This window comes from Pteropus medius, unplaced genomic scaffold (genome assembly GCF_902729225.1).
Source record: "Pteropus medius unplaced genomic scaffold, Ma_sr-lr_union100, whole genome shotgun sequence".
Classification (NCBI taxonomy): Eukaryota; Metazoa; Chordata; class Mammalia; order Chiroptera; family Pteropodidae; genus Pteropus; species Pteropus medius.
This window is the reverse complement of record NW_024346065.1, coordinates 2,387,060-2,413,843: the sequence shown is the minus strand read 5'-3', so window position 1 is coordinate 2,413,843 and position 26,784 is coordinate 2,387,060. Positions and strand designations below refer to the sequence as shown.

Genomic DNA, 26,784 nt, shown 5'->3' with positions numbered 1-26,784 from the left:
TTCTGTAATTGAGCTTAGGAAAAAAGACTTTAGTGACCAAGACAAAAAAGAATAGGGAGCATTGAAATATGAAGAAAGAAGAGTCCCTTCCAATCAGGAAAAGCAACTCCTAGTGGAATCAGCTTATGAGGGCTTTGCTGGTGGCTGGCCTGGAACACTGACTAATCAGGGAGCTGCTAGTGAGATCGGGACCATTGGAGGAAGGGATTCTCATCTCCACCAAGTTGGGGATCCTTGAGATGGCGGGTAGGAGAGACACCTCACATACCCAAAACTGAGCTGCCTCCGATCCAAACTACAAAAGTTAGACCTTTTCTAATTAAGGTCTAACTTAATCTTTCCTGTTAAAAGATTTTAAATTTAGCAGGTTGAAAACAGAAAAATCAAGAAACAATCTGTGTGAGACAGCAATAATGGTTCTTTCAATCATTCATTCATTCATTCACTTGATGCATACTTATTGAACATGCCAGGGCACCAGGAGCACAATGGTAAAAAAAAGCAGACACTATTCCTGCCCTCATGGAGCTTAAAGTCTCGTCAAGAAGGCAGACATCAATCAAATAATCACCCAAATAACTAAAATCGCAACTTGTGGGCAGTGAAGCCAGGAGGAAGCTGGAGAGCCCAGGATAGTGAAAAGGTGGGCCTCAGAGGGAGTGGACAGGCCAGACTCTGCCTTCCTGCTTGCCTTCTTCTCTTTGAAATTCTTATCTTATTTGTAATAACTTTTTGCACTTTAAAATAACACAATTTACTAGCCTAGTATCCTGATATTTAAAGAGTTGCTATAATGTAATAAAAGGCAAGACTGCAATGATTGATTTAGTGAGTGAGAAGTGATAGCTCTCTGGGCTCTGATGCAGCACTGTTTATTTGCTGGTGATTCATCGGTGACATTCTCTTTCCACTGTCTCTTATACCCATTGCCAGGTTCAGGCCTACCTGACATGTTGCAAGCTACGTTCTGCCTACCTGATTGCTGTGAAGCAAGAACACTCACGGGCCACAGTTCTTGTCCAGCAGGTGCAGCAGGCTGCCAAGAGCAGTGGGGATGCTGTAGTGCAAGACATCTGTGCCCAGTGGCTTCTGACAAGCCACACCCGGGGTGCCCATGGCTCAGGCTCCAGGAAGTGATCGTGGACAGCAGGGCCTGAGAACTGTGGGACAGAAATGATGGAGATGCTGTCCACTTTTTTCCTGTGTAGTAAGACCTTCCTTGCTCTGCCCAAGTTGGAAAGAGCTGGATTGGATCCTACTTGCCGTCTTGAGCAAGGACAGGACCTTTCACGCAAGTGCCATGTTTCTGTAAAATTGTGGAATCTGTGTGTGTCTATCTGGAGATGGCCAGTTCTTTCTACCTCAGAGTGAGTGAGTGTATGTGCACAATCCTGTGCACTCATGTTTACACCCAAGCATTTCCGAACAAATGAAACTCTTCTACTGAAAAGAGGCACTTTATTTTAGACTTCTGCCGATCTGAAAACTTTCCCCGCACTTTGGTTAGAACCCAGGCCATCCCATTTGTGCACAGCTCCTCCGCGTGGAGATGTTCCAGCAGCTCCTCATAGCCAGGAGAGTTTACAGAGAATTACAGAGCAGTGACAGAAGGATCACCTCTTTTCCTTCCCTTCCCAAAATTCAGAGACAGCTTTGGGGCACGTGCTACCTATGGATTAAAACTGCTCCAGGTGTCTCCTCTCACAAGCACAAGGAGTTATCGTGAGTCCTTGGATGGTAGTCTAATCAGAAGGGTCCTCCGGTGCTGGCCTCCGAGAGCTATGGGTATACATACAAGTGATGGTGTCTGGAACCCCAGACACGGGTGAGATGGGCACCATCGAGTTCATCCAGCAGGGAGAGAAAGGTGAGCCTTTCCAAACAGGATTGCAAGGGAGTTGCTTACGAGCACAGAGCTGGCTTTTGTGAATATCCCTGCTGCAAAATGAGAGAATGTGGCTCTCTCTGTGAGAGTCTGGGGAGAGAAATGGATGCAGGATCTTAAGATGAATGGCTAGACTTTGCCTATTTTGTTACAGTCCCATTTGTGCCCCTTAAATTGGTTAGGAAACCACTTCTTCTCTTCTGCTTCTCTTCAGAACTGATGGATGGATATGCAGAGAGCCACAGTCATTGAGAAGACAGTGTACTTCTTATCTTGACAGAGGGAGTCAAGGGTTTGCTTTGGAGGTGGGCCTGTGGACAAGAGTAAGAGGAGGGGATGATGAATAGGTCCCATCCAGTTGGTGAAACTAGGTGGTGTGCTCCTTTAGTGTGCACTGGCTTGTCTTCCCACCGGAGATGTGATGTTTAAGAAAGGGTCTGTCATACTCAGTGACTTGGATTTCCAAAAAAAGGGACCAAGAAAAGCTCCGCAGCTCTGAGCCTCTCACCAGCCAGAGCTCAGCCTGTTGATCTCACATTTGCTGCTGATACAAATAAGAACTACAGGCTGAAGTCAGTGTCTCTGGTGCTTAGAATCCCATGGATTTCTTTCTGAGCCAGGTTTTTGATAGTAAAATAAACAACTATTATGGGCACCCATCAGATTCAAAGCTTTGGTCCTATTAGAGAATGAAAAGACTGCAAAGAAAATACTAGATCCCTTTTGACAAGTGGCTTTTCCTTCTTCGAGTTATAGAATGTTTCTGTCTCTTAGGAAATGTTATTCCCTGGTATCTGCTTGCCCTTCTGACTCTGCCCTTTTTGCACTGAACATAGCACTTTACAAGAATGGTTCGCAGATCTTGCAGCCCTTAATTTGGGATATTAAACCAAATTTTCCTGACTTTTTCCTTTAACTCGTTGAACTTTAAAATAGACAACCATTGCCTAGACTGACATAAGATGAGGCTAAAGGCCTTTGAGCATCACACTGTGGTCTCCAGGAAAACTCTAATGCACATGTCGAAAGGTTGAATGTTTTACTACAAGCAGCCACAATAAAGTCTCTGCCCTACCGCTCTCTTAGCTTCATGATTTCTTTGTGCCGTGATGCCCTTACCCCTTCCCTTTTTGCCTCATGTTTTGTGTGGAGAGGAAATATGAGTGGGAAAGATCAGGTGACCCTCAACTCTTGAACTTCTCTAAATGATTCCCATCATAACTAATGACTTTATCTCGAATTTCCTATGCGTTAAAAGTATTAGTGGGGGTAGCTCCATAGTGTAATGGTTAGCACGTCTGCTTTACACACAGAAGGTCCTGGGTTTGTGCCCCAGGTGGAGCCACGGACCATACCCCAGGTGCGTGCCACAAGCATGTAGGAATAGACGCCCCGCCTTCAGAGATCTAGTTCTTAAGAGGAGACGGCAACATCCATAGGTCAGGGGTGGAAGAGGGGTTGGGAAGGGATTAAAGAAGGGGGGAGAAAAAAGTGTTAGTGTCCCCTCTACCACCAGAAAATTTCTTTTTGCTTCAGTTGGGGTAGCGGGTGGAGATCAGTTACATATTCATCAGGTATAAAAGGGAAGAGAAAAGTCCCTCCTGTCCCCTGTCTCCTCAGACCAGTTCCCTCCCAGAGGCCACCAGTGTCACTAGTTCCTAGTGTACAGTTCCAGAGCTATTCGATGCATAAATAGCAGTAATGAAAGCATTCCATGATGGAGATAAGCCATAAGTATTTAACCAGTCTCTACTGATGGACAGTTTAGGTTGTTGCTATCTTTTGCCACTACAAATTACGCTGCACTGAATTATCTTGTCCAGAACACCCTGGGTCAGAGGAGATGTGTACTTAGTAAGTATTGCCAGTTGCCTTCCAAAGAAGTCACAGCAAATGTCCCACGAGCAGTGTAGGGCAGTGCCTGCTTTCTCATACCCCTGCCTCAACGGTTATCAAGCTTTGCAGATCTTTGCCAGTCTAGTGAATGAAAAATGATAACCTTGAAAATTTTTAAAAAGCTGTTTGTCATTTTAAAAGTTCTATGCGTCTTTTTAATATCAACCAAATTGTGAATCTTTGAAACCAAGTTAGGGTCTTTGGGGAAAGTAGGACTCAAACTTAGCTTAAATTTTTTTCTTACGACCCTCTTAGAGCATGTGTTTGCAGTGCGATACTTTGAGCCATGGACAGTAGCATTGCTGCCATTATCTCCTTTCCCCAGAAACATGGTCTCATCCAATTTTTCATTTAAACACACACATACACACAAACGAAAAGTAATGATGAAAGTACACCTGAAAACCACCTTGTGTAGACATGGCACAAAGATGTGTCACAACAAAGAAAATTGGAACGCCCAATCTAAATCTAGGCTAGGGGACCACTGACTATGTTTAGAAACCTGAGAAACTCCAAAGTTACCAGATATCTAGTGGGAGCTTAAGCAAAGGAGAGCAAATGCTATCAAACTCACTTCAGACTCAAACAACCAAATCTCAGTAGTCACAGCAACCCTGAGGGAAACGGCCTTTTCTTGGTTGTTATCTCTCCACAATGATAATGTTGGCTAACCCATCCCCAAAATTCAAATTCTTCTACAATATATTTATTCAATATTTGGTTACTGAATGGCTTCTTCAGTGGAGTGCTTCCCTGCTCCCTATTTCTTCATGTTGTTATTTCTGCGTAGAACCCTTCACCACCTCCAGTACCCCACCCTCCAGTCTACTGTTGTCAAAACCCTTTCTTCAAGCCCATTTCAAGTGCCATCTCTACAAATTATTTGCTTCTCTTGCTGTCCTCTCTCTTCATCCCACTGAAAGGCTAAAATTCTTCAAGCTTCTATCCATTCTCTCTTGAAACTCTTAGACTCTCCTTTGCAACCCCACAGTTTCAGCAATCATCTTGATTGGCTAAATTCAAGACCAAATTTGTCTGCCTAAACTCTTCTCCACATCAGACCTGACTTTTGACTTCTTTTCGGAACTCACCCACGTGACTAAGCCGCACCTAAAAATATTGGCATGTCCAAAATATAATATCCTAATTCACTCATAACCTTATCTTCCTCCTTCAGTAAATATTAGTATTAATAGTATTATTACTACTGTGCATGCTGCCCAGGTTAGAAACCTCAGGGGTTCTCTGTACTGACTTTTCCCCCTCCTCATTCAACAATCATTCAAGTACCTACTGTGCATCAAGCACATAACTAGTTGAAAAACAAATCCTATCCTACCTTCCCAGTCAGAAGAACCTGGTTCTTTCGCTTCATCACCCTGCTTCAGGGCCTTGCCACTTCCTCCCCTGACTGTTACAGAAGTCTCTTTTCTTTCCCTGAACTACCTATCCAAAAGTTGCACCTCCTATCAACTCCATATTAATAAATAACATTTCTAGAAGAGTAAACAGACTTCTCTATAATCTTGAGGTATGGGAAGTCTTTCTAAGCAGATACAAACCCCAGAATCCTTGGAACATATAATTATTTTTATTATGGTTAAAATATACATAACATAAAATTTACTTCTTTAACCCTCTGTGTCACTTAAAGCTCTCCTATTCTGCCCACGTGGCAGTCAATTTGTACTTGTCATTTATTTACCTTATGGGCCATAAGCTCCTTGAGGGTAAGGACCATCTCTTGCTCACATTTGAGTCACCTACAAATTGTGCATTATTTATCAGTAAATAAAAATTTATTGAATTAAATCGTATAGAATGTAGCATGATCTGAACCAGATATAGTTGAGAAAGTGAAACATTTTGAAGTTAGCTGTTCAAGAGCCTTTTTCCATACTCTAAGTTTCTCAAGGTCAAATGACCCATTTCTTACCTTTGGCTTTTCCTCATTTCTTTTAGATTCTTAGATGTGGCATGTTCTTTGCACCTTCTGAGCCCGCTGCCTGCCTGGACCACTTTTTCCCGCCCCTTCCCCTGTTAACTCATCCTTCAGGTCTTGCTTAAACTCGGGCCACCTGGTTCAGGAAGTATTCTCTGATCTCTTACCCCCACCTCAGACTAAGATGAGTGCTTCTGCAAAGTGGCTTTATAGTGAGAGCAGGAACAGGAAAGAGCCAAGGAGGGCAGCAAACGGAAACAGAAACTCTATCTTTAAAGAAACTAGGAGACAGTTGTAAGAGAAATTTATAATATAAAGATTCAGAAATGGATGGAGTGACACCTCTTCTGCTATAGAAGCTGGAAAGAAAGAAAATATGAATGGCATATAGGTAAGTTTGTTGGTTTGGTAGCAGAAAGTTGAGGGAGTTTACAGCTGATGGTTTTCACGTTCTCTATGAAGTCAGAGTAGAAATCACCTGTTAACAGTTCAAGGGAATTAGTGGGTTGAGCGTCTTGAGAATATGAAGAGGACATAAACTAGGTATTGTAAACTCAGAGACAGTTTCACTGTGAAGCTTCTGAAGCTTCCCCAGACCCCTGTTAGTAAAGGGAATTGCTGGGAGTTGCATTCTAGTTGGAGAGGGGAAGCCAGGTTGCTATCAGAAAGCACTTTTATGCAAGCATTGCTGGTAAACTGCCTAAAGAGAGCTCAGAGGACCTTACATTCCCACGGCTCCAGTTACTCATGTTTGTTTGTTTTTCTCATTCTAGATCAACATCCACTTTTGTACTTAATTTTCTATCTGTGATTTTGTATTCTCTTCCTAAGATATATAAGCTTCTCTGGATCCATCGGTGACCATAGAAAAGGAAATGAGGCAGTACGGAAAGCCCATTTGACATTGAGGACAGGTGATTAATAGTGGCTCCATTCTGCCAAGTTGAGTAATTTTCTCGAGCAGCTCTCTTAGCATATAGAAATCAAAGCATTGCATTCTTCTGTGCTTGACCTTTGCTAGACAGGGTGATAATGGGGCCAGATAATTGGCAAGGGAGAAAGCTGGAGGAGAAGGAGGTTGTGTTTGGAGTGGAATGTTAGAAGTTAAGGTATCTGAGGAGCAGCAAGTTCATGTGATAACGAGGTGTCTTGATATGGTCCTTGTCGTGGGAATGAAAGACTAAAGAGGAGTGAAGAAATTCAGTGCTGAGGAGATCGAGGAACCAGGTCTGAATAAACCTGTGTCACACTTTCAAATACTAGTTCTTTGGGCAATCCACATATACCACAGCTACCACCCCATTCACTTAGTCTTCCTACAGTTCCATGTTGTTATTTGAGTTGAGATACTCACTGTCTAATCATACTCTCTCAGATACCTTAGGAGGCAACATTCTCATGTTCAGTAAATACTTGATCTTTCTTTCATGCCAGATTGACATTAAGCCTCTATGGTAGACATGGGCGCTGGCACATGAAAGGGGCCTCTTTCCTGGGAATTCTCAAGGCTGGACCCCCAGTGCCCATGTCAGGAGTATATGAAGAGCATTGTCCTTAGGCCCAGGTAAGAAGGACTCCTTCTCTTGGTCGTGCACCTTTAAAAGCCCTACATTTCACAAAAATGCACCAGAATATAGTAAATTTATTTAAGAACACCTGAACATCTCTGTTACTGATGCTCTGGCGTTTAGTTCTGACATAACAACCCAATAGCCTGAACATTTGCTCTCATGACTAACACTATTTAAGCCCCAGGAAAACTCATCTTGACTGCATTCACATGCTTTGAAGCTGCCACTTCTGAGTGCAGGGAGAATTTGAACAGGGGGAGCAATTGGGGAGAAGAAAAGCCAAATGAACTTGTCAAATTCTTCCCCAGTGTGAGTGTAGTAGATACTTGGATTAAAACTGGTATCATGTTCAGTACTGTTGAGTGTCTATTTTCTTTTCTCTCTTCATATACTAATGTACGTCTGTTTGCAGCACTTGTATATTCAGGTTAAACAATAAATAATTAATGTTGCTTTTAAATTGATAGACTTGTACATATAGAGGAAACATGCATTGTTTACATTGGCAACTAAATGGACATTGAACATTAGAATCATGAATAGTTCTGTTTTTATAAAAGTTCATAGAAATAACTTTTCAAAAATTAAAAAATTAGCTTTACTGAAATAACTGATTTAAAATGATATTCATAGCAATAATGTATTTTGCCTTTTAATTTTTGATAGATAATTTAACTATTTTAGAAGAAAAATAACCCAAGACATTTTTAAATAATGTTAATTTTGCCTTTCTTTAATTTACATTTTTGTGAAAATATGTTTAAATTGCATATATTTTGCATATATATTGAATACAATTATATTTTGTATTTTTTTTTAATTTCTTTAGTTGCTGCCATTAGAACACAAAATACTAGATGATAAAAAACAACATAATTAATGATTTTAATGAAATCAAAGCTATGCGGACTAGAGCCACCTTCCCACTCCTATCCCTGCATTGAACTGTGATAATAAAAAGTAACTTTTTATTGTATTAAGCCACTAAAATTTAGCAGTTTGTTATATCAGTTATCTACTCCTGTCAGAACAAATCGTGCTTCATGCTCTGATTTCTCAACTCTGTGATCCTATCAGAACAAATCGTACTTTCTGTTCTATGATCTTCTCAGCTGATTGAGATGAAAATTTGAGTGAACATCTGTGAAAGTATGCCAAATCTGTTTACACTGTACTGGGAAGTTAGATCAGTTATCACTGTGGATGGTAAAATTAACAGAAGGTGACGGATCTTGCAGTGGAGAAAAATATAATGAAACAGGTATCAAAATTTCACTTTACAGTTGAGGAAATTGAAGTTGATGAAAGCAGGTCAGGAAGACATCTGCCTTAGATTACCAGGAATGATCTGGGGAAAGTAAGTAAAAAATAGGAGAATGTCAGCAATTTTACGTAGCTCAGCATAATGCTGTTCTATCAGTTAGGACATAGACTTCAATAATGAGGACAATTTATTGTGTCATGTAACAGGAAGCCTCAGGGAAGGCAGTTCCAGCCTTTGTTTAATTCAATGACTCACTACTTTTTTACCATTAGCAACCCAGATTCTTTTCCTCTTTCCCTCTACCGTCCTTAGCATGTGAGCTAGGTGTTTGGGCCAAATCAGCCCTACTCATTACTCAAGATAATTACGGTAGATTCAGCCATGAAAATGTCCAACAGAAGAAGACAGAAAATTTCTTCCTGTGTCTCACTTTTAGGTCAATGAGGAGGCCTCCCAGGAGCTACCAAAGAGATTCCTTCCATATCCCATGGGTCATGATTGAGGCACATGCCTGCCGCGGTCCAGCCACGACAGGATCCAGGGGGCCCCGAAGGTGGGCAAGGCGTCGGCGCGGGAGACAGTCGACTACACAGCTCAGAGGTGGTGTGACACCGTTTTATTGTGATTTGAGTACAACTTTTATACTTTTTGTTTGGCATTTGATTATACTTTGTTGTTAAGGTAGCAGGGAGTTAAATTTCTGTGGTTAGGCGGAGCAGAAAATCTTATAGAGTATATTATTATTAATGTTCATGATTAACTAGTACATTTTTCTCTCAATCATTAGAACAGAACTACCTGATGGAACAATCTAAACTTTTAATTATTATATCACGTAAGATACAGTTTGATTTAAGTAAAGGTGATAGATAGATGTATTCATAACAGCAAGCATTGGCTTGTGGGAAGACATTGTTCTTCTTTCTGCCTGAAGAAATCTTTTAAATGCTATTTGATTTATGCTATATCTAAAGTTCAAGTTGAACCTTTCTCATAGCTGTTCAAAAGTTTCCTTGGTGCAGTAATGAGGAAAATATTTATAAAAATCAGTTTTACAAAGCTGCTTTCATAAGCTAAGTTTCTGTTCCTTTGTTTTTAAGTACCAAGGAGATCCCGACCTAGCCAGCCTTTCTATGAAACTTAAACTACTATAAGGCACATGAATTCTATCTTTATTCACTACATGTATACTATCTTTATTATAAGCTTCTGAATAAGGCAAAGGAAGATCAGGTAATCTTTTCATACTATTAGCCCCCCTAGGCGGATACCAGAGTTTTCTATTTATCCACTAGCCCACAAAAGGAGGCCCTTCTATAGTAGGCACAGGCTTATGAGTAAATTTCTTATCCTTTACTAATTTTTCTACTAACTGCATGGGAACAGGAGTATAAACTGGTTCTAGTAATTCAACTTGTTATAATTTATTCATAATATCTTTAAGAGGCGCGTCAAAAGGAATTTCCCTTAATAATTGTTCAAATAAAGGGTTTATGCATTCTGGACACGTCAGGGTGACCAGAGCTGACTCCATACGCGGGGAATTTACTATGTTTTCTTCAGAGCCAATTTTGAGGAAATCCATTTGTATAGCGTCTACACTTACAAGAATTTGTGCTACCCAAATTCCCCCTATTAATAGGATCATTTCTAAGAAACCAATTATCCCTAAACACATGCCATGTCCTCGTTCTTGATGATGCATTCCTTGAAGCCTCTGTCCCCATCTCCGGACCTTGTCACGCAGTAGGGTAGAAAGAGGACGGGGCACATGCCTTTTCCATAACCAACCACTTGCACAGGAAATGTAGTCACCATGGTTCCCTTGGACCAGGGGTTCACAGCCTGAGCTGCACATCAGAATCACCCAGGACTTCCAAAAACATTTTCCCAAGATGAGAACAATGAAAATATGAACCTCTGAGGTGAGACCTAGGCGTTGACATTTTATTTCTTTTAAAGTACAGTTAGGGATGAGGACACTGCAATAGGCTAATCAGTCACAGACAGTGACAGTGGCAGCCAACAGTGTCTGCTGAAATTAATTTTTAGTTTCAAAGTAAAATGTGAAAATATTCTGCTTTTTAAAAAATTGAAATATTATTTCTCATCAATCCTTCCCAAAGGCAACATCTCTTATGTGTTCTATGTATATAGCTTTAGATCTTTTTTCTATGTTTTTCTATATTATATATTAACCCATTGAAAATAAATGGTATCATGTTATATGTATATAACTTTTAAATATAAATCTTATCACCTACACACATTCATCATTCTGCATGTCAACACTTTATCCAACAATACATGTGCATATATATGTGTGTGTATAATTACTTTTTAAATATAATTATTGGGGGGGTGTAATTACTCCAAAAGCAAGTTTACTTCTCCATTGTATGATTATACCAAAATTATTTATTTTCCACCATGGATGGACTTTTAGGTTATTTCTAATTTATTCCTAGTGCAAGCAATGCCTCTTTATACACATATGCTAATGTCATTGCAGATCTTAAGCAGCAGAATTGCTTGGTAGAATTGGCTTCACTCTTTCTTCTATTCATACTAGCAGTATATAAAAATATCTATTTTCTAAACTTTCGCCAACATTTACTAAGTGCTCTAATTTTTGACCATCTGCTCGTTGAAAAATGACATCATGGCAGCTTTTAATTTGCAGTTCCCTGATCACTACTACGGTATATTAGCCATTTTTATTTCTTCTGCTAATTTCCTGTTTATATCTTTCGCTAACTACTCTGTTGAGTACTATGTCTTGTTCTAATTGAGAAGTAAAAGTTCTTTATATAATATGGGTACCACTCTTGTCTGGTATATGTATCACTGCAGCGGATGCTGTGGGATGCCAACCAGATTTCTCCAGATGCTGGGAGTATAGGTAGCTGACAGCTCTCAGCTGAGCTTCTCTAGAACTTGACCTCACTGAAAAGAGCCACTTTACCCAGGTCATGTCCCCTCCCTGGAAGCTACCCGCATCCAGTGATTCGTCAATGTGGGATACAAAAACCAACCTCCTTTCTTCATTTCAAGACAGCTCAATTCCAGAGCTCCCTGAGAGATCAGAATCCCCCAAGCCTTTGTTGCACCACATCGCGGTTCCACGCGCTCTTCGCTCAATCCCACTTCCATTTCTCCCCCATAGTATTGATCCCAAGGGTACTTTTGACAAATTTCTTGTGTGCAAGTGTCCATCTCAAAGTCTATTTCCCAGGACACCTGACCTGAATTATATGGTCACCAATATCACTTAACTTTCAGCTTTCTTTTTGGTGTTTTTAGATGTACCCCTCTTTTCTTATATACTTTTTACTTTTCATGTCTTAAAAAGGCCTTCCCTCTTCTAAGGGCTTAAAGATATTCTATATTTTCTTCTAATACTTTGACAATTTTTTATGCTTTTTAATCTGTCTAGTATTTGTTTTTATGACTAGTGTGAGATAGCTATTTGCCTAACACCATTCAGTGAATAGTTGTTATTCTCACTGATTTGAAACACTACCTCTACAGCCATCACATCCTTACATGACTCTTCCTCTCTTATCATAGCTGAATGCTTCATAGTGAGCATCTAACTCAAGCTGAACCTGGGGTTCTTTAAATATGACAAATAAAAAATAGCCTCAGTGTCTCTTCAATAGTAGAAACCACGAGGTGCAAAGCTGGAGAGTTTTCAACGGCGAGGTTTCTTGCCACTTACTCTGAAGTGAAGTTTGCAACTGGAGAAAGGCAAATATTATAGGGAGGGGACCATAGCGATACTTGATGCATGAATTCTAGTTATTTCTGAGTTATATCCATGCTCTTTCCCACTTTTCAGTTTCAACTCTTCCTTGAATTTACGAGCAAAATATTTTATGGTTTTGGTCTAATCATGCTCAAAGTGGATGTCTGTTTCATAACTAAAAGAGGCCAAAGACCTAAGGTAGATCCTCCAGGACGTGGAGGCATAGCAACACAGAATACAGAGTTGAGTGGGACAAAGTCAGGCGCCAGCCAAGGTAATCTGTAGCAGTGGGTCATCACTGAGGTAGTCTGTGTGCTGGAACTGTTTGCTTCTTGACTTTTATATGTCTCTTAGGTTTTCTTTTCCTTTAGTTTCCCAATTTTATTTCTAAGAAATTTAGGCCAGTCTCAGTCCAGCCGAAGGGAAGGATTTTCCTCACCCAGCCCAGGCTAGTTAAGGGTCCCAGAAGCCAGGAATAGTGAAGGCAGCTAGAGAAACACCTAGGAGCAGAGAAGTCTAGGATGATTGTAATCCCTGAGCCCTTCTCATCTAGGATCTTGCATCCTGTATCCTAAGGGGCACTCTGCCAGGCAGGAAGCCATATCCATAGTGCAAATAGACTGAAAGAAAAATGGCGTCAGTGGTAATGGGAAGAATATAAGGAGCAGAGATGGAAAGGTTGAATGGTGAGGTGACTTAGCCATCAGATTCCCAGCATCATTTATGCTGAGTCAAGGCCTTTCTTTCCCTTACTTGTCTGTGAACTTGGGGCAAGTCTCTTCTGGAAACATGATAAGAGGCCAAGGCTGGCACTTGTTCCTGGCCCAGGCTGAACAGACTAGATAATATCTTTAGCACTGGATAGGAAGCTATACAGAGACAAGATGAAGCCTGAGTATCAGATGACTCTGAAATAGTGCTGAGGGAGGCTGTCTCATGGGAGCACCTGAATGCCATGAGAAGTGACAGAGTCTGGAATCCAAATAAGGAGAACCACTGTTGTTTAATACTCTGAAAATACTAACAACATATAAAATTAATACCTACATTTTTTTTTTTCATTCTTTACCACTCAGCTTTCGCATATTTGTTTTCATTATTGTTTGGTGTAAATGCATTCGACAATTTGGGATAAAATAGAAAACTTCAGATTTATAATATTTTTTCTGGCCAAATAATATTCAGACTTCTTTAAATGAGGTTAGCAGTTATGGTTATGAATAAGCACTCCAAATGTGTACTCCTTTGATCTGGCTGAGCTGTGCCACTTGCCAAAGAGGGGAGAAAATGAGACATATTCCAAGTGGAGTTGTTCTTCAGGAAGGAAGGGGATCTATGGTGTGAAAGTTATGATTAGGGAAGTAGAAATGGGGCAATCTGTGTTTTCCAGAGACCTAGGTTAGATGATAAGGCAGGGAATGGCCCCCTGCCTAAAACTCAAGGGAAAGGATTTCTCCACTAAACGCCATGACCTTAAAGTCAGCCCTTAGCCCCAGGCTTTAAACTAGACCCAACAGCTTATGAGGCACCAGGTCCCAAGAGTGAACAAATTGGTTGCTTCCCCAGTATTACCACACCCCCAAGACCCCTTTGCTGTTAAGAATGCAGTTCTAGAGTCATGGCAAAGCTTCTTCTCTGCCTCATCAGTAAAATGCAGATAACAATAGTACCTATCCTTGAGGGTTCTTGTGAGGTTGGCTAATCCTAATTAACATAAGTGCTTTATGTTAGCTACTATTCTTCCCCAGTGGGGTAGAATATAGCCCATCCCTAGCCATAGTGATTGGTTCAGGAGGGAGCCTAGTATTCATTCAGGCCAGTGAGGCACAAGGAAATTTGCTGGGGGCTTCGTAAAAAGAAAAGCTTCCACTTTTTTTGGAACCATTTCTCTTTTCCTGATTTGAACACACCAGCAGTAAAAAGACATTCATGAGACAACCAAGGAAATTTGAACTTCAAGTATTAAATGGTATTCAAGAATTATTAATGTTGTTAGGAGTTACATGTCAACCCAAGAAACGTCCAAACCTGTAGAGAATTTTTATGAGTTTATTTGAGCCAAACTGATGACAGTTCCCGGCAAGTGAAATCCCAATGGATTGAGAAAATGCTCCAGAGAATGGCAGTTTTGCAGCTTATTTTATATGTTAGACTCAAAAGAGGAGACGTAAGGAGAGTTCCATGAAATCAACTGGTGGTAGATTAAGGAAGCGGGAGAAAGCAAAGTGAGGAAATCTCTAGGATTGGATAAAAGGCAAAACAGAGAAACATGTAGCTTTTAAACTGGTGGATACAATAAGATAATTTAATAATTAACATTTACAGCACATAGAGATGGTATGCGGGGAACAAGATAACAATGAGGGGTTCTGTGGTCTCCTGCTCTGATTGTGGTGTGCTCTGGTGCCAGAGGTTGTGCCTACGAGGGGGTTTGGAAAAGAAAATTACTCTGATATTTCAAAGGTATGTTATCCTAGATGCATAAGAACAGTGGACAGAGCTCCCTTAAGGTAAAGATTAACCTTTGCTAAAGGAAGCTATAGGCCTGGGATGTGACTACCCACCATAACCTGCCCAGTTAGAAATTTGTGATCAGACCATCCAATGTGGTTACTGTTGGTGCCTGAGTTTGTCAGGCCTGCCATGTGGTCCCCTGAGTTTGTCAGATTTATTGCAAAGCTATCTTTTTGTTCACATATAGTATTATGGTTTTATTTTAAAAAAAGAAAAGAAAAGAAAAGAAAAGAAAGGAAGGAAGGAAGAAAAGAAGGAAGGAAGGAAGGAAGGAAAGAAGGAAGGAAGGAAGGAAAAGAAGGGAAGGAAGGAAGGAAGGAAGGAAGAAAGAAAAAGAAAAGAAAGAAAATGTTCTTATTTAGATATACACATTAAAGTATTTGTGGGTGAATGTGTGATGTCTGGAATGTGTTTTCAAAAAAGAGAGAAAGACTATATATCTGTTTATACACAAACAAAGCAAATAAGAGTGTAAGGAAAAGTAATTAAATAATAAGCTAAAAAAATGCTATGGGGAAAATATAGGTGAAACAAGACTGACAGAACATTAGTGTTGAAGCTGGATGACAAGCAGGTACATGGGGATTCATGATACTATTTTGCTCTACTTTTGTCTATTTGAAAACTTTCATAATAAAAAGTTGGGGTTTTTTTAAGTCCACTTGCTATGGAAGGGCAGAAAGGTGACCTTTGGATGCTGTAGAACTGGAACCAGTAACATGACTTCTTGGGTCAATTGGCTAACAGATTAGGCACATCTCCCTGCCTCTTCTTGGTGGACTTCAACAGTTGAGGCAAGAAGCAGGTCACCCAGGGCTACAGTGCAGGATAGCAGGGAGGCCAGAAGAGAGAAGAGCTACAATTTCAGGTAGAGGGTTATCAGGGTTTAGTTTTTCTGCATCTGTGTATCAAATTAAATGAATTGCCATACTACCTCTGGCCTTCAGCTATAGTGGAGCTCAGCATCTGTGTAATTGAAGTCATTCCTATCCTTTCTTAAATAATACAATGTGAGACCTGGAAGAAACTTGAGAAAATACGCAACTGAAACATCTTATTTTGCACCATGTTCAAAATGCATTAATTATAAGATGAGATATTATAAAAAAGTTATAGGTGATGGGTGGGGTGAGATACTATTCACTAAAACAGAAGGCTGGCTTCCCACTTTGTTCCATTTCTCTCTTGCTACACTAAACAAAATAAATAAGGCAGTGAGATGTAAATGCAGTCTTTATTTCCTCTAAAAATTGAAGTAAAGGGAACTCGAGGACAAAAGCCATCTACATGATTGAAAATGGGAAGGTCTAAACTTATACATTGTTGTATGTCAACTATATCTCAGTAAAGCTAAAAAACAATTTCTTTTAATTTTTAAAAAAGAACTGAAAACAGAAAATGAGAAAGTCCAGCTTCATGCAATGGCTCCAGGGTGCTCAGGGAAAAGAATCAAAGTTGGTGAAGGTTAAGCCAAGATGTTCCTGAGCTGGTCTAGATTCCAGAGTTGTGACTCGTATTTCAAAGAGGAAAGCGATCGATCAAGAGTTTGAGTCTATAGTCCCTAGAAATAGGTAATGCTGATGCTCTTGTCGCCTCAGCTGAGAATGCTGGCTGATGTTTCTGGTACTGGTGAGGAAATTGACCTAATTTTCCAGGCTCTTTGGCCATCTTCATGCCCATGCTGGCATTTACCTACTCCTCTTGCCCTGAGAGGGTAGCTGAAGCTGCAAGTCTCAGAGAAGACTGTTCTGTTGGTGTGACTATCTCATGCCATGAACCAGCCTCACAAAGAGGGTTGGGTATATAAAGATTTCCAGAAGAGTCAGGAGAATTGGAGCAGGGCAGGATTCACAACAGCAGCCAGCCGGCAGGACAATCCTTCAAGGTTAGCCTTCTCCTTGGTCCCCTTTCATTATGGTGTGGATTGGACCTGATAAATATATGACTCTTCTATCAGCTCTATTTCCACTGGATTCCTAGAAGCTCACAGCTGACATTCCATAGACGCTCGGCCGTTTTGTTATTTCGGGCCTTTGGAGACATCCAGGCCCTCTTGCAGTCTCTAAAGGGCAGAGAAAACGTGAACATCTAGAAGTGGAAATTGACAGTCTGGAAAAGTTCATGGCCTCTTAGAATCTATTTCTAAATGTATAAAATATACTGGATGAAAATAAACTAATTATATTGAAGTACAGTTTTTAAATGTTGTAAAAATAAATCTGTGATATAGTAATACATAGGCCTCTTTATTAATGTATTCTATAACAAGAGCTAGCACTGGGTCTGATAACCACCAGATTTCATAGTCGTGGTGAGCAGAAGTGATATCCTGAAAAATCTGCAACAACTGCAATACGACATGAAAATATATGTAGTTTTATTGGTGACAAAATCACAAGTATCACTACTAATCCTGCAGTACATAGCTTACATTCATAATTGAAGGAAATGCCAAATTTCAGATGGAGGTCAGTGAAATTAAAGATGAAATTATCTTCCTATCCAGATTTACACACCCCTTGAATTCTTTCCACAGACCCACTTGTGCCCTATGAACCCCAGACGAAGCACCCATTTTGTTTTGGGAGAGTAGAAGATGGGCTAGAAGGATGAGAAGGCAGGGCAGAACACAGTGCTCATGGTGTTATTTTCAAACAGTATTTATTTTCTAATTATAAAAGTCCTGTGTAATACTTGGAAAATGCAGTACTGATAAAAATGAAAAGCTTATTCTTCAGTTATTTTTCCTTTACTCTTATTTGCTGTGTTTGTATATAAATAGATATACAGTCTTTCTTATATATAACACTAGGATCATACTGTATCTAGTTCGCAGAGGATATCTCTCTTGTTAAAACATATATTTTAATTGTGCAAGTAATACATATATAATCCTAATTTTTTTTTTTTTTTAATAATAAATACCTGGAGTAAAAGGTCACAATCCTTCACACTCCCTCTGATGCTTCCTCAAACTCCTTGGAAGTAACCACTACTACAGTTTGCTGTGTACCCCTCCAAATTGTTTTCTAGGTATTTACAATGAATAATTATATAGTTCTGTATTGCAGTATTTTCTCACAATAATGTATCGCCAACATTTTCCCGTCAAATATTACTTGAAAATATTTTATTTAGTGACCGTATAGTATTTTATCACATATTTAAGGCAGTGATGTTAAACGCCCAGATTCTAGGGTACCATCATCTAATAGAAATATGACGTGAAACACAAATGTGAGCCACAGATGTTATTTTAAATTTTCTGGTAAAATTTGTAAAGTATATTATAAAAAGTAAAAGGAAATGAGTGAAATTAATTTTAGCAATACATTTTATTTAACCCAATGTAGCCAAATCATTTCAGCATGTAATCACTATAAAAAATTATTAATGAGATATTTCACATTTCTATTTTCATAGATATCTTCAAAATCTGGTGCACATTTTACACTTACGGTACATCTTAATTTGGACTAGCCATATTTCAAATGCTCAATAGCCACATATGCCTAGTGGCAACCGTACTCAACAGCACAGCTCTAGAGCCAGACTGCCTGGTTTAAAACCTAGGTCTACTAGTTACAAGTCATATGACCTTGAGCAAGTTAATTATTCTGTGCCTCAGCTCCCTCATCTGTAAAATGGATATTTTTTTTTTACCTCTTACAATTGTGATTATTATATGAATTAATACATGTAAAACACCTAGAAGAGTGTCCAACACTTTGTAAAAGCTCAAACAACATTAGCTATTATCATTTATCCATTCCCGTATTGTTGGACACTAAGGTTATTTCCAATGCTTCACTTAATAAATGGTGCTCTGATAAACAGCCTTGAACAAAGTGGGACAGAAGAGCAGACTGGGCTGGATCAAGTCATAGAATAAGAAGGAGATTTAATCCTGGGCTTCCCTTTATTCCAAAACTCTGCTTGCACATTGAGTTTGCGATAAGACTCAACCCTGAAATGTCTATTTCTATATTCTAACAGTGCCAATCTTGGCAACATTGGGAGATGAAGTTCACACTGGGGAGAGGTGACTTTGCCCTAGTGCTCTGTGTTAGTCCCAGTCCAAACCATAAGTGGTATTAAAGAATTTAAGAAAAAAAATCAGCCAAAAGCTTCAAGAAGGCAGGCTAATGTTCTTCACAAGGCATAACCAATAGGGACAGTCTTCTCTAACAGCTCTCAGAAAGCTACAAAGTTTCTTGGGAACATGGCACACAGGTATAAAAGAGAGCCATAAAAATATCTCTTTCCAAGTTTTTAATGTAAGTTCCCTTGGAAAAATAATAGCATTTGGTTTGCAGGCCCAACCCAAACCTGGATTCCACTATCAGGCACAAACTCAGCCACCTGGGGTGCCAAGTCCAGGGAGCCCTGTGCCTCACCAGGCACACAGGTGGTGGAGAGAACCTGCACTGCCTCCACGTACCTGAAGTAGTTGCCACTCAGGGGCTCCAGGCCCTCAGCCAGGGTGCAGTACAGGGTGGTCTGCGCCCCCTCCCATGCCGACTTGATGAAGGGGGAGAAGAGCCACCAGAGCGTGCTCATCAGGAAGGAGTTCCGGGACAGTTCAGTGTGGACGGCGCCTGGGTGTACTGCGTAGGTGGTGACGCCAGTGCCTAAGACAAAGCCCAGTTAGACCAGGGACATACTCTGAGCCCACTGACACAGCTCACCTCCTGCCATAAAATGCACAAGTGAGAAGAAAAGACTCAAGAAGCAAAATCCCAGGGTTCAGAAAGTGCTGCTGCTAGCCAGGGAGAACCTGACTAGTAATTGATCTCTTCCAGAAAGACCTATAGTCTTCTCAGCCTTCTGTGCTCCAAAAGGAGTGCTTCCTTAGCTGAAGGTCCTCCTATTTCAATGTCACCTTTCTCTGTGGCTTTAGTATTAATCATAGAAACAAATACATGTACCAGTTGTACTACCAGTAGCAGTAATAATATCGATTATGGACAATGGTATCTTCGGAATTTCTATAGGAGGGCCTTAGGGGAAGCAATCTGGTTGAAAGATAGGAAGCTAATGTTTTGAGCTGCATTTGCCAGGTAAGCACATTCTATGAGGTGTAGATTGAGGGGTGTCGATGGAAATGATGGGGGTTAACATGCCCCCAAAACATCCCTGGTGCCTCTACTATTTTGAGTACTTATTATGTGAAATGGCTGTGCTACATGCTTTACATGCATTATCTCATTTGATTCTCAGGGCTCGCTGGGCTTTTGAGGTAAGTAATATTAAGATACACATTTACAGCTGAGGAAACAGTTCTCATTACAGAGGGGATAAGTAAATTGCCAATGGTCATACCCAAGCAGGCTGCAGGGCCAAGGTCTGAACTCTGATGTAAAGAGTATGAATTCTGGAGATAAGACTGTCTGGGTTTCAATCCTGGAAACTTGCTTAGTCAAGTTTCTTAATATATCTGTGCCTATCTCTTCATCTGTAGAACAGGGGAAAACAACAGCACCTACCTCATAGGAATGTTGTATTAAATGAGTTAAGACATGTATAGTAAATGGCACACACAAAACTCTGTTATTACTTTATTATTATTATTTCTTTTAATGATTACTTTTCTACCTTCTGTGTTTTGATAGTAAATACCATTGTTCCCAAACTCTGCAAGAGGTTGTTGTGAAAAATCAAATCAGATAATAGATATGAAATAAGCTGTGACATAAATGTAAGGTAACCTTATAGGTTCCTATCCCCTATTCAATTTTAAGCTTCCTGAGAGCAAAGATTCTGTTATTATTCTGCTCATAACTTCATTCTCCTCAGTGCACAGAGATACTGTTGTAATGTACACGTTTGACATCCTGACTACAGAAGTTTCTGTGAACCTCTAATTTGAACTAAAGACTCTGCTTTTGCTATCTTAACCTTGGCCCTTCCTCCAGACTTACCTTGGAGCCTCTTGGCCAGCTCACGAGTAAAAAGCACATTGGCCAGCTTGCTGTGGCAATAAGCAAAATATGGATTGTAGTTCTTCTCAGCCTGGAGGTCATGGAAGTGAATCTTGCCAAAATGGTGGAGCACCGATGACACGTTCACCACCCGTGCAGGAGCAGACTCCTTCATCCGCTCCAGGAGCAAGTGGGTGAGAAGGAAGTGGCCTGCAAGAAGAGCCGGCAAGAATATTGAAGAGTGGAGTGGCTGCCCAGGCTCAGGATGTGGAACCTGATGACAGGACTTCAGCCTTATCTCACTCTCTTCTGGGCGTGAACAAATTTTGATGTAACTCAGTGCTAGTGGCCAGTCAGTCTCAATTAGTGGATTTCTTAAGGCAAGGGCAAGAGCTAAACTCATAGGTAAGACAATATAGACTTAGTCTGTACTTGTTTGTATGTCTGCCTTTGCCCCAGTCAGGAGAAATGCCACCTGCTGGCTTCCGACCCTGCTCTGGTCATGATCGCATAACTGGGTCCAGGTACACTCAAATACAGAAGGAAGGATGGAATAGTCAGGGAAAATAACATTTTCCTAGGATCAGAGAACATGTTCCATGGTCTCCTCGCTAGAGCCATCACCTTGAACTCTGACCCCCAGCCTCGCTCATTCCTCAAGTCCTCAAGTTTTGCCTCCTCCATGGACCAACCTTTGGCTTGCTTGGCCCTCAGTTATAGATGTGATCCTCCTCCAACCAAACACAGACTCCTGCACCCCCGACGCCTGGCCCTGATTGGCAAACCTTGTGCTACCACAGCCCCATCCAAGAATGGCATTCTTCTTCCTTGTATCTCCAAAGTTTTTGGGTTTATTCGTGGTATGGGTAAGAAGATCTCATTTTTTTGGACTGGTCAGGAAAGGAGTGAACAAAATATGAATATGTCCAGTCCACTGGAACCGTGGATCTCTACGAGGACCACTACAGATTCTCGACACTGGCATAAGGTCATCTCTCTACAGAGGACAAAGTGGGGTCAGCCTCGCTTTTCAGTCACTCTAAGATACTTACCCAGGTGGTTGACTCCTATGTGGGCTTCAAAACCATCAGCTGTCTTAGAATATGGGCCCATCATCGTTCCTGCATTGTTGATCAGAATATGGAGCTGCTTTTCCTCTGTAGCACAACCATTGAGACCCTGTGGTTAGCATGGAGTCCACTAGCTGCCTGTCATAGTCCTGAGTACTTGCTCTTTGCCTTTGGATCTATCTTAGTGATATTCAACAACCACTGTCTCTTGGGTTTCTCACTTTAGTTACTGATATCTTCCTGGACACCATTCATTTATTCATCCATTCATTCAGCAAACATAATGAGTACTGACTCTGGGGCAGGCCTACTCTGCTGGGCACTGGGCATACAGTGGTAGAACAAGACAGACATGGTCCCTGTCCCTCATGGATTTCATAGTTGTTAGTAAAAGCTGGTCTTTTTCCATGATGCAGAACAATTATGGCAGCAGCACAATCTCGCTTGGCACCTGTAGCCACAGAAGGTTGATTCTCAGGATGAAAGAGAGCGGCATCAGGGCCAATTCTTGATGTCAAGGGGCAAGTCCACACAGGGAGGTGACACTTCTAACATTCCCATTGCTGAAGCAAAGAGATGATAAGGATCCCGCCCAATTTGTTCACCCACCATCCCCGTGCCAATTCCCTGCCCTGCTGATTAATGTGGCAGAACCTGTCCAGCGAGATCAGTGATGGTTCTGATGTAAGGGTTAGAGGTAGTCCAGGGTAGAGCAGCTCTCCCACACCCAGCTTCCTGCTTTTCTAGCTACTCACTGGGGTCTTACCTGCCAGAAAGCCCTCAGCAAAGGCTCGAATGGATTTGGTATCAGATAGGTCCAGTTTCCGCACCAGCACCTGGGAGTTCTTCGTATCAGCTCGGATTTCACTGGCGGCAGACTCCCCCTTCCGTGTATCTCGGCAAGCGATGTATACTCGAGCTCCTGGGGCCAAAACATAGAGAGGGCAATGTGTTCAGACTCTAGGCTGAAGAAGAGTTACAGTGAGTTTGGGACCGGTGGACAGAGCATTCTAAAGCCAGCTCTAAGGCAATGAGAGACTATCTTGCCACTTCAGTATTCTCGCTTAACTCCAGGCTAGAAACCCTGATTTTTATACGCTGATATTTAATGTTGCTTAGTATCTCCTTTTAGAACAATGGACTTGACCAATCCTATACACAGATATCATTGTTTTCCATACTTTATATAACAGGAAGGGAGCAGGGAGGAAAGGGCACATAGCAGGTTTGTGTAAGGGCACATAGCAGGTTGGTGTCACAGCTTAACTTGAACCGAGGTTCCTTGAATTCCTGGCCGGATCCTCCCAGTCCAGGAGGAAAGACAAGGAAATGTGGGCAGAGCCACAGTGAGAAAGGCAAGAGGTGCCACCCTGTAGACATGGAAGTGGAAGGACTTGCCTCTGTGAGCGAGCTCCCTGGCCGTCTCCTTGCCAATGCCTGTGTTGGAGCCGGTGATCACCACTACCTTCCCAGGAAGCTTCACATTTGTCCTACAAACCCCACCAGCGAAGAACTTTCTATAGGCAAGGGAAACAAAAGTATTCATGCACCATCCTTCCCAATCTCAGACTGAGATACATTAAATCCATCTGGCCTCAAAGGGATTTCTTTCTTTTGTTGTCAGAAGACCTAAAGAAGTTAATCTTCTGGATGTTTTCCCAGTGAGCAAGGGAGTCTCCTGCCATCAGCTCAAGTTGTAGGGTCACATGTCCAGAAGGTATAAATGGTCACCTGGGCAAACAGAATAAGTGCTTTTGAGCCAGGGCCAATGGAGACCTTCCTTATTAGATAACAAACATAACAAAGCTCTTATCTCTAGCGATTCCCAGAGGTCAGCTTCCTCCTCTGACCTGCATTAAAACATATGGGCAAAGAGCATCAGTGGAATCAGTGGTCCTGAGCCCTACGTCTTCAATAAGCATCACCGGTGAGTAACTGATGAACAGCACCTCGAGGGGTCCCACAGACAAATACTGCCCTTGGGCTCCCTTTCCAGTTTTAGAGAGCCAGCATCTTCAGAGGCTTTCTGCCATCATACTAGAGATTTCATTCTAAGCCTTCAGTGCACAGAGAGAAAATCTCCCTAGCTCACACTTCTGTGTGAGCAGAGAATATCCTTTTACATAAGTTGACTTGACAAGTTCTAGAAAGAAGATGGGAGAGGGAACAGGTGATTTCCTAAGCATCGTTCGACTGCTAGGCATTAGGTTAGGCACTTTCCTTAGGGAATTTATTTTAACCCTCTCGACCTCAGTGAAGAAAACTGAGGCTCGAAGAAGTCCGAGTCGCTTGCTAATGGCGGCAAAACTGAAATGTGAACTCAGGTTTCTATGCAGGACCTAGAGCAACACTCTGTCCCTGATATGTCCATATAACCTTCATCATCAGCAATTTTAAAATTCTCTACTCAGAACATGCATCTCTTTAACACCTCCAGAAATCTCACAGCAAAAGAGCCATTCCAAAACATTAGTTGAAGGAAGAGAGTTTGTTTCCTTCCCCAAACGCCTAGTACTTAACAATGAGTTAGTTCCAAGGCAGTAACCACCCATAGTAACCAGCAGGGCCACCCTGACTAGAAACAGTGAAGGAAGAACTTCAGAGGAACCCAAGGGAATAGACTGAAAGAGCAAGGACTCCCATCTAAGTTGTCTGTCAAGCTACTTAGCAGAGTCATCCACTTAGCCCTCTACTAGCAGCCTCTCAGCCCCAGGTGCTTCCTTATCATTTTCTACCATGGTATCCATAATCACTTCCTTCCTTCCTGCTTTTTCTGCCCTGACTTTCTCTCCCTCGGCTCCCATCCCTTTCTCTTCTTTTAGCAGCTGAGAATTCATCTACTTACAAGCTCCGTGGTTCTCACTTCAGGGTTTTGTAAAATGTTGAACGAGTTACTGAATTAAAACAAACCTGATGTATGGAGCTATCATGTACAGGAAAGGAAGGAAGGAGATGAGCAGTCCCAAGATAACCAGCATGTTTTCAACTTCTGTAGTTGCTGATTCTTTGGCAAAAGCAACTTTTTGACTCCAACTCTGGCTCAAGTTCCTGGTCTGGCTCCTTGCTGCTCCTTGCTGCTCCTTGCTGCTCCTTGCTGCTCCTTGCTGCTCCTTGCTGCTCCTTGCTGCTTCTCCCTCCTCCAGCTCCTCTCACGCTCTCAACAGCAGCCTGTCTCTAAATGTAGCCCAGAATCCTATTTAAATCTGAGAGCTGTCAGAGCACAGCCTGCTGGGAGATGTAGTCCTAGAGAAGGACAACCGAGGAAGGAGTAGAACTTCACGCTAACAAGCAAAGAAAATGAGGGGAAATGGAGCAACTGCTCCCTAGCTCTCCCACTCTCAATTATTTCTCTATCTATAGAATGTGTTCTCCCAAACCACCCCCACCTCTATTCCTGCAAGATAGGATATTTTTAACTTTAGCAACAGACTCCATGATACTTGAAATACAAATGTGATTAAAATAGGAAGACAAGGAAGAAACCCCCAGAAGAGTGGTGAGAGAAGTCAGGACAGTGGTTTCCCTTGGTGGGAAAGGGGTAAAGATTAAGGGGATGCGTATTTGGAACTCCTGGGATGGGGGTGGGAGGGCAGGCAGGGAGCTGATAATGTCCTGTTCTTTGACGTGGGTGCTGGTTACGCTACTAACTTTGTGAAAATTTATTGAGTCATACACTTGATTTGTGCACTTTTCTGTTTTATGTTATACTTCGCCATGCCAAAGAAAAGATATAGTGTTTCAGTGCATGTGTTGTAGAATGGACTTCCCGGTTCAAATCCCAACTGAACTACTTACAAGCTCTGTGGCCCTGATCAAGTTACTAAACCTCTCTGTTAACTCAGTTTCCTCCCTTGTATAATTGGCATGACAAAATATATATGTATATATACCTGTTTTAAGTATTAAACAGGTAATTAATTGGTAGAAAATTTGGGACAGAGACTACTAGTCAACACTGTACAAGAATGGGCTGCTATAATTAGCTGTATTGATTCCTGTCTCCCTTGCTATCCCACTTTTACTCAAGATTTTAGTGTAGAAAAGAGAGAGGTAATGAATGTGAGTGACGTTTCAGTTGAATGTTATTAACGAAGAGTAGAAACACAAGAAAAAACACTTGCAGAAACTTTCAGAAGTGGAAAAGTAGGATTCACAGCCCTTGCTCACTCAGGATTCCTCTCTTGGACAGGATGACGGGCAAGGAGTCAGGACAGGACCCCAAAGAGTCATGTCCTAGTTCTGCTCCTTCCTATGAAGTTGGAGGACATGAGTGATGAAAAATACCTGTGGCAGGCAGGTACTCACTCCCTCACTCACTGATTCATCTGTCTATTTAACATATAATCACTGAGCACTTTTTGGTGCCAGGCATTGTACCAAGTACTCCAAAGACATAGCTGCTGCCCTTTTGGGAATTCCATGAACATGATAAACAGAATAAGGAGCAATCAGATAATTTCCAAGGGGAATCTCTCTTGACTCGTACGTTGCCTCTCCCATCTCTTCCCAATTCTCCCACTCTGGTTCCAGTTCCCTGAAACAATGTCAGCTGCAGAGACCACAAAATCCCAGAAGCCCCTGATATCTTGTTACTGGAGCTCCCCAATGCCTGCCTTCTAGAAATTGATGTCCACTGGGCCAACATAGTCCTACCAATTGGATAGAGTTTCTTCCTCCCAACACTTGGTGACACTCATAGATTATATGTAAAAATAAGATCTGTTGGTGTTTTATGCTTAGAGTCCTCCCTATCCCCATGTAATCAGGGTTGCGGTTAACCAGAGGGACAGACAGTGCTATACCATTAAAGGGAGAGTACATCCAATAACCTCAAATAAGGGTATTTTTGTACTAATGTCTTCTGGGCTCCCCATTTCTCCTGAATCAAATCCGAGATCCTCTGCATTTGTGGAAATGATACTCACTTATCTTGAGTTTGTCTGTGAGGCAGAGGACCCTAAGGAATAGTA

The 26,784-nt window shown here is 41.4% G+C and overlaps 2 protein-coding genes across 6 annotated transcripts in view; one reads left to right on the top strand and one right to left on the bottom strand.

Moving 5' to 3' along the window:
- Nucleotides 1-2,893, top strand: part of ZFYVE26 (zinc finger FYVE-type containing 26) — a 55,742-nt gene extending 52,849 nt beyond the window's left edge. For 2 of the 5 annotated variants that reach the window (XM_039875318.1, XM_039875316.1), the window contains exon 41: nucleotides 934-2,893. In XM_039875318.1, the coding sequence (XP_039731252.1) occupies nucleotides 934-1,137 (204 nt within the window). In that variant the 3' untranslated portion in view covers nucleotides 1,138-2,893. The remainder of the gene's footprint in view (nucleotides 1-933) is intronic. The other 3 variants (XM_039875314.1, XM_039875315.1, XM_039875317.1) reach the window with 2 other exon arrangements.
- Nucleotides 2,894-16,038: 13,145 nt separating this feature from the next.
- RDH12 (retinol dehydrogenase 12) lies at nucleotides 16,039-24,993 on the bottom strand. The gene is made up of 7 exons (XM_039875313.1): nucleotides 24,725-24,993; nucleotides 23,213-23,331; nucleotides 22,581-22,736; nucleotides 21,797-21,901; nucleotides 20,745-20,954; nucleotides 19,265-19,454; nucleotides 16,039-16,885 (listed from the first exon to the last, which is right to left on the bottom strand). The coding sequence occupies exons 1-7, from the start codon at nucleotides 24,790-24,792 to the stop codon at nucleotides 16,783-16,785; spliced, it is 951 nt and encodes a 316-aa protein (XP_039731247.1). The 5' UTR covers nucleotides 24,793-24,993; the 3' UTR covers nucleotides 16,039-16,782.
- Between the last annotated feature and the right edge of the window lie 1,791 nt (nucleotides 24,994-26,784).

What these genes read in the sequence shown, in the direction of transcription:
- RDH12 (XM_039875313.1), bottom strand. Translation starts at nt 24,792, where the DNA reads ATGCTGGTTATCTTGGGACTGCTCATCTCCTTCCTTCCTTTCCTGTAC. An exon ending in CATAGGAGTCAACCACCTGG is followed by an intron (nt 20,955 to 21,796) that starts GTAAGTATCTTA and finishes CTCTTCTTGCAG; the next exon opens with GCCACTTCCTTCTCACCCAC. An exon ending in GCTGGCCAAGAGGCTCCAAG is followed by an intron (nt 19,455 to 20,744) that starts GTAAGTCTGGAG and finishes GCTTTGTCTTAG; the next exon opens with GCACTGGCGTCACCACCTAC.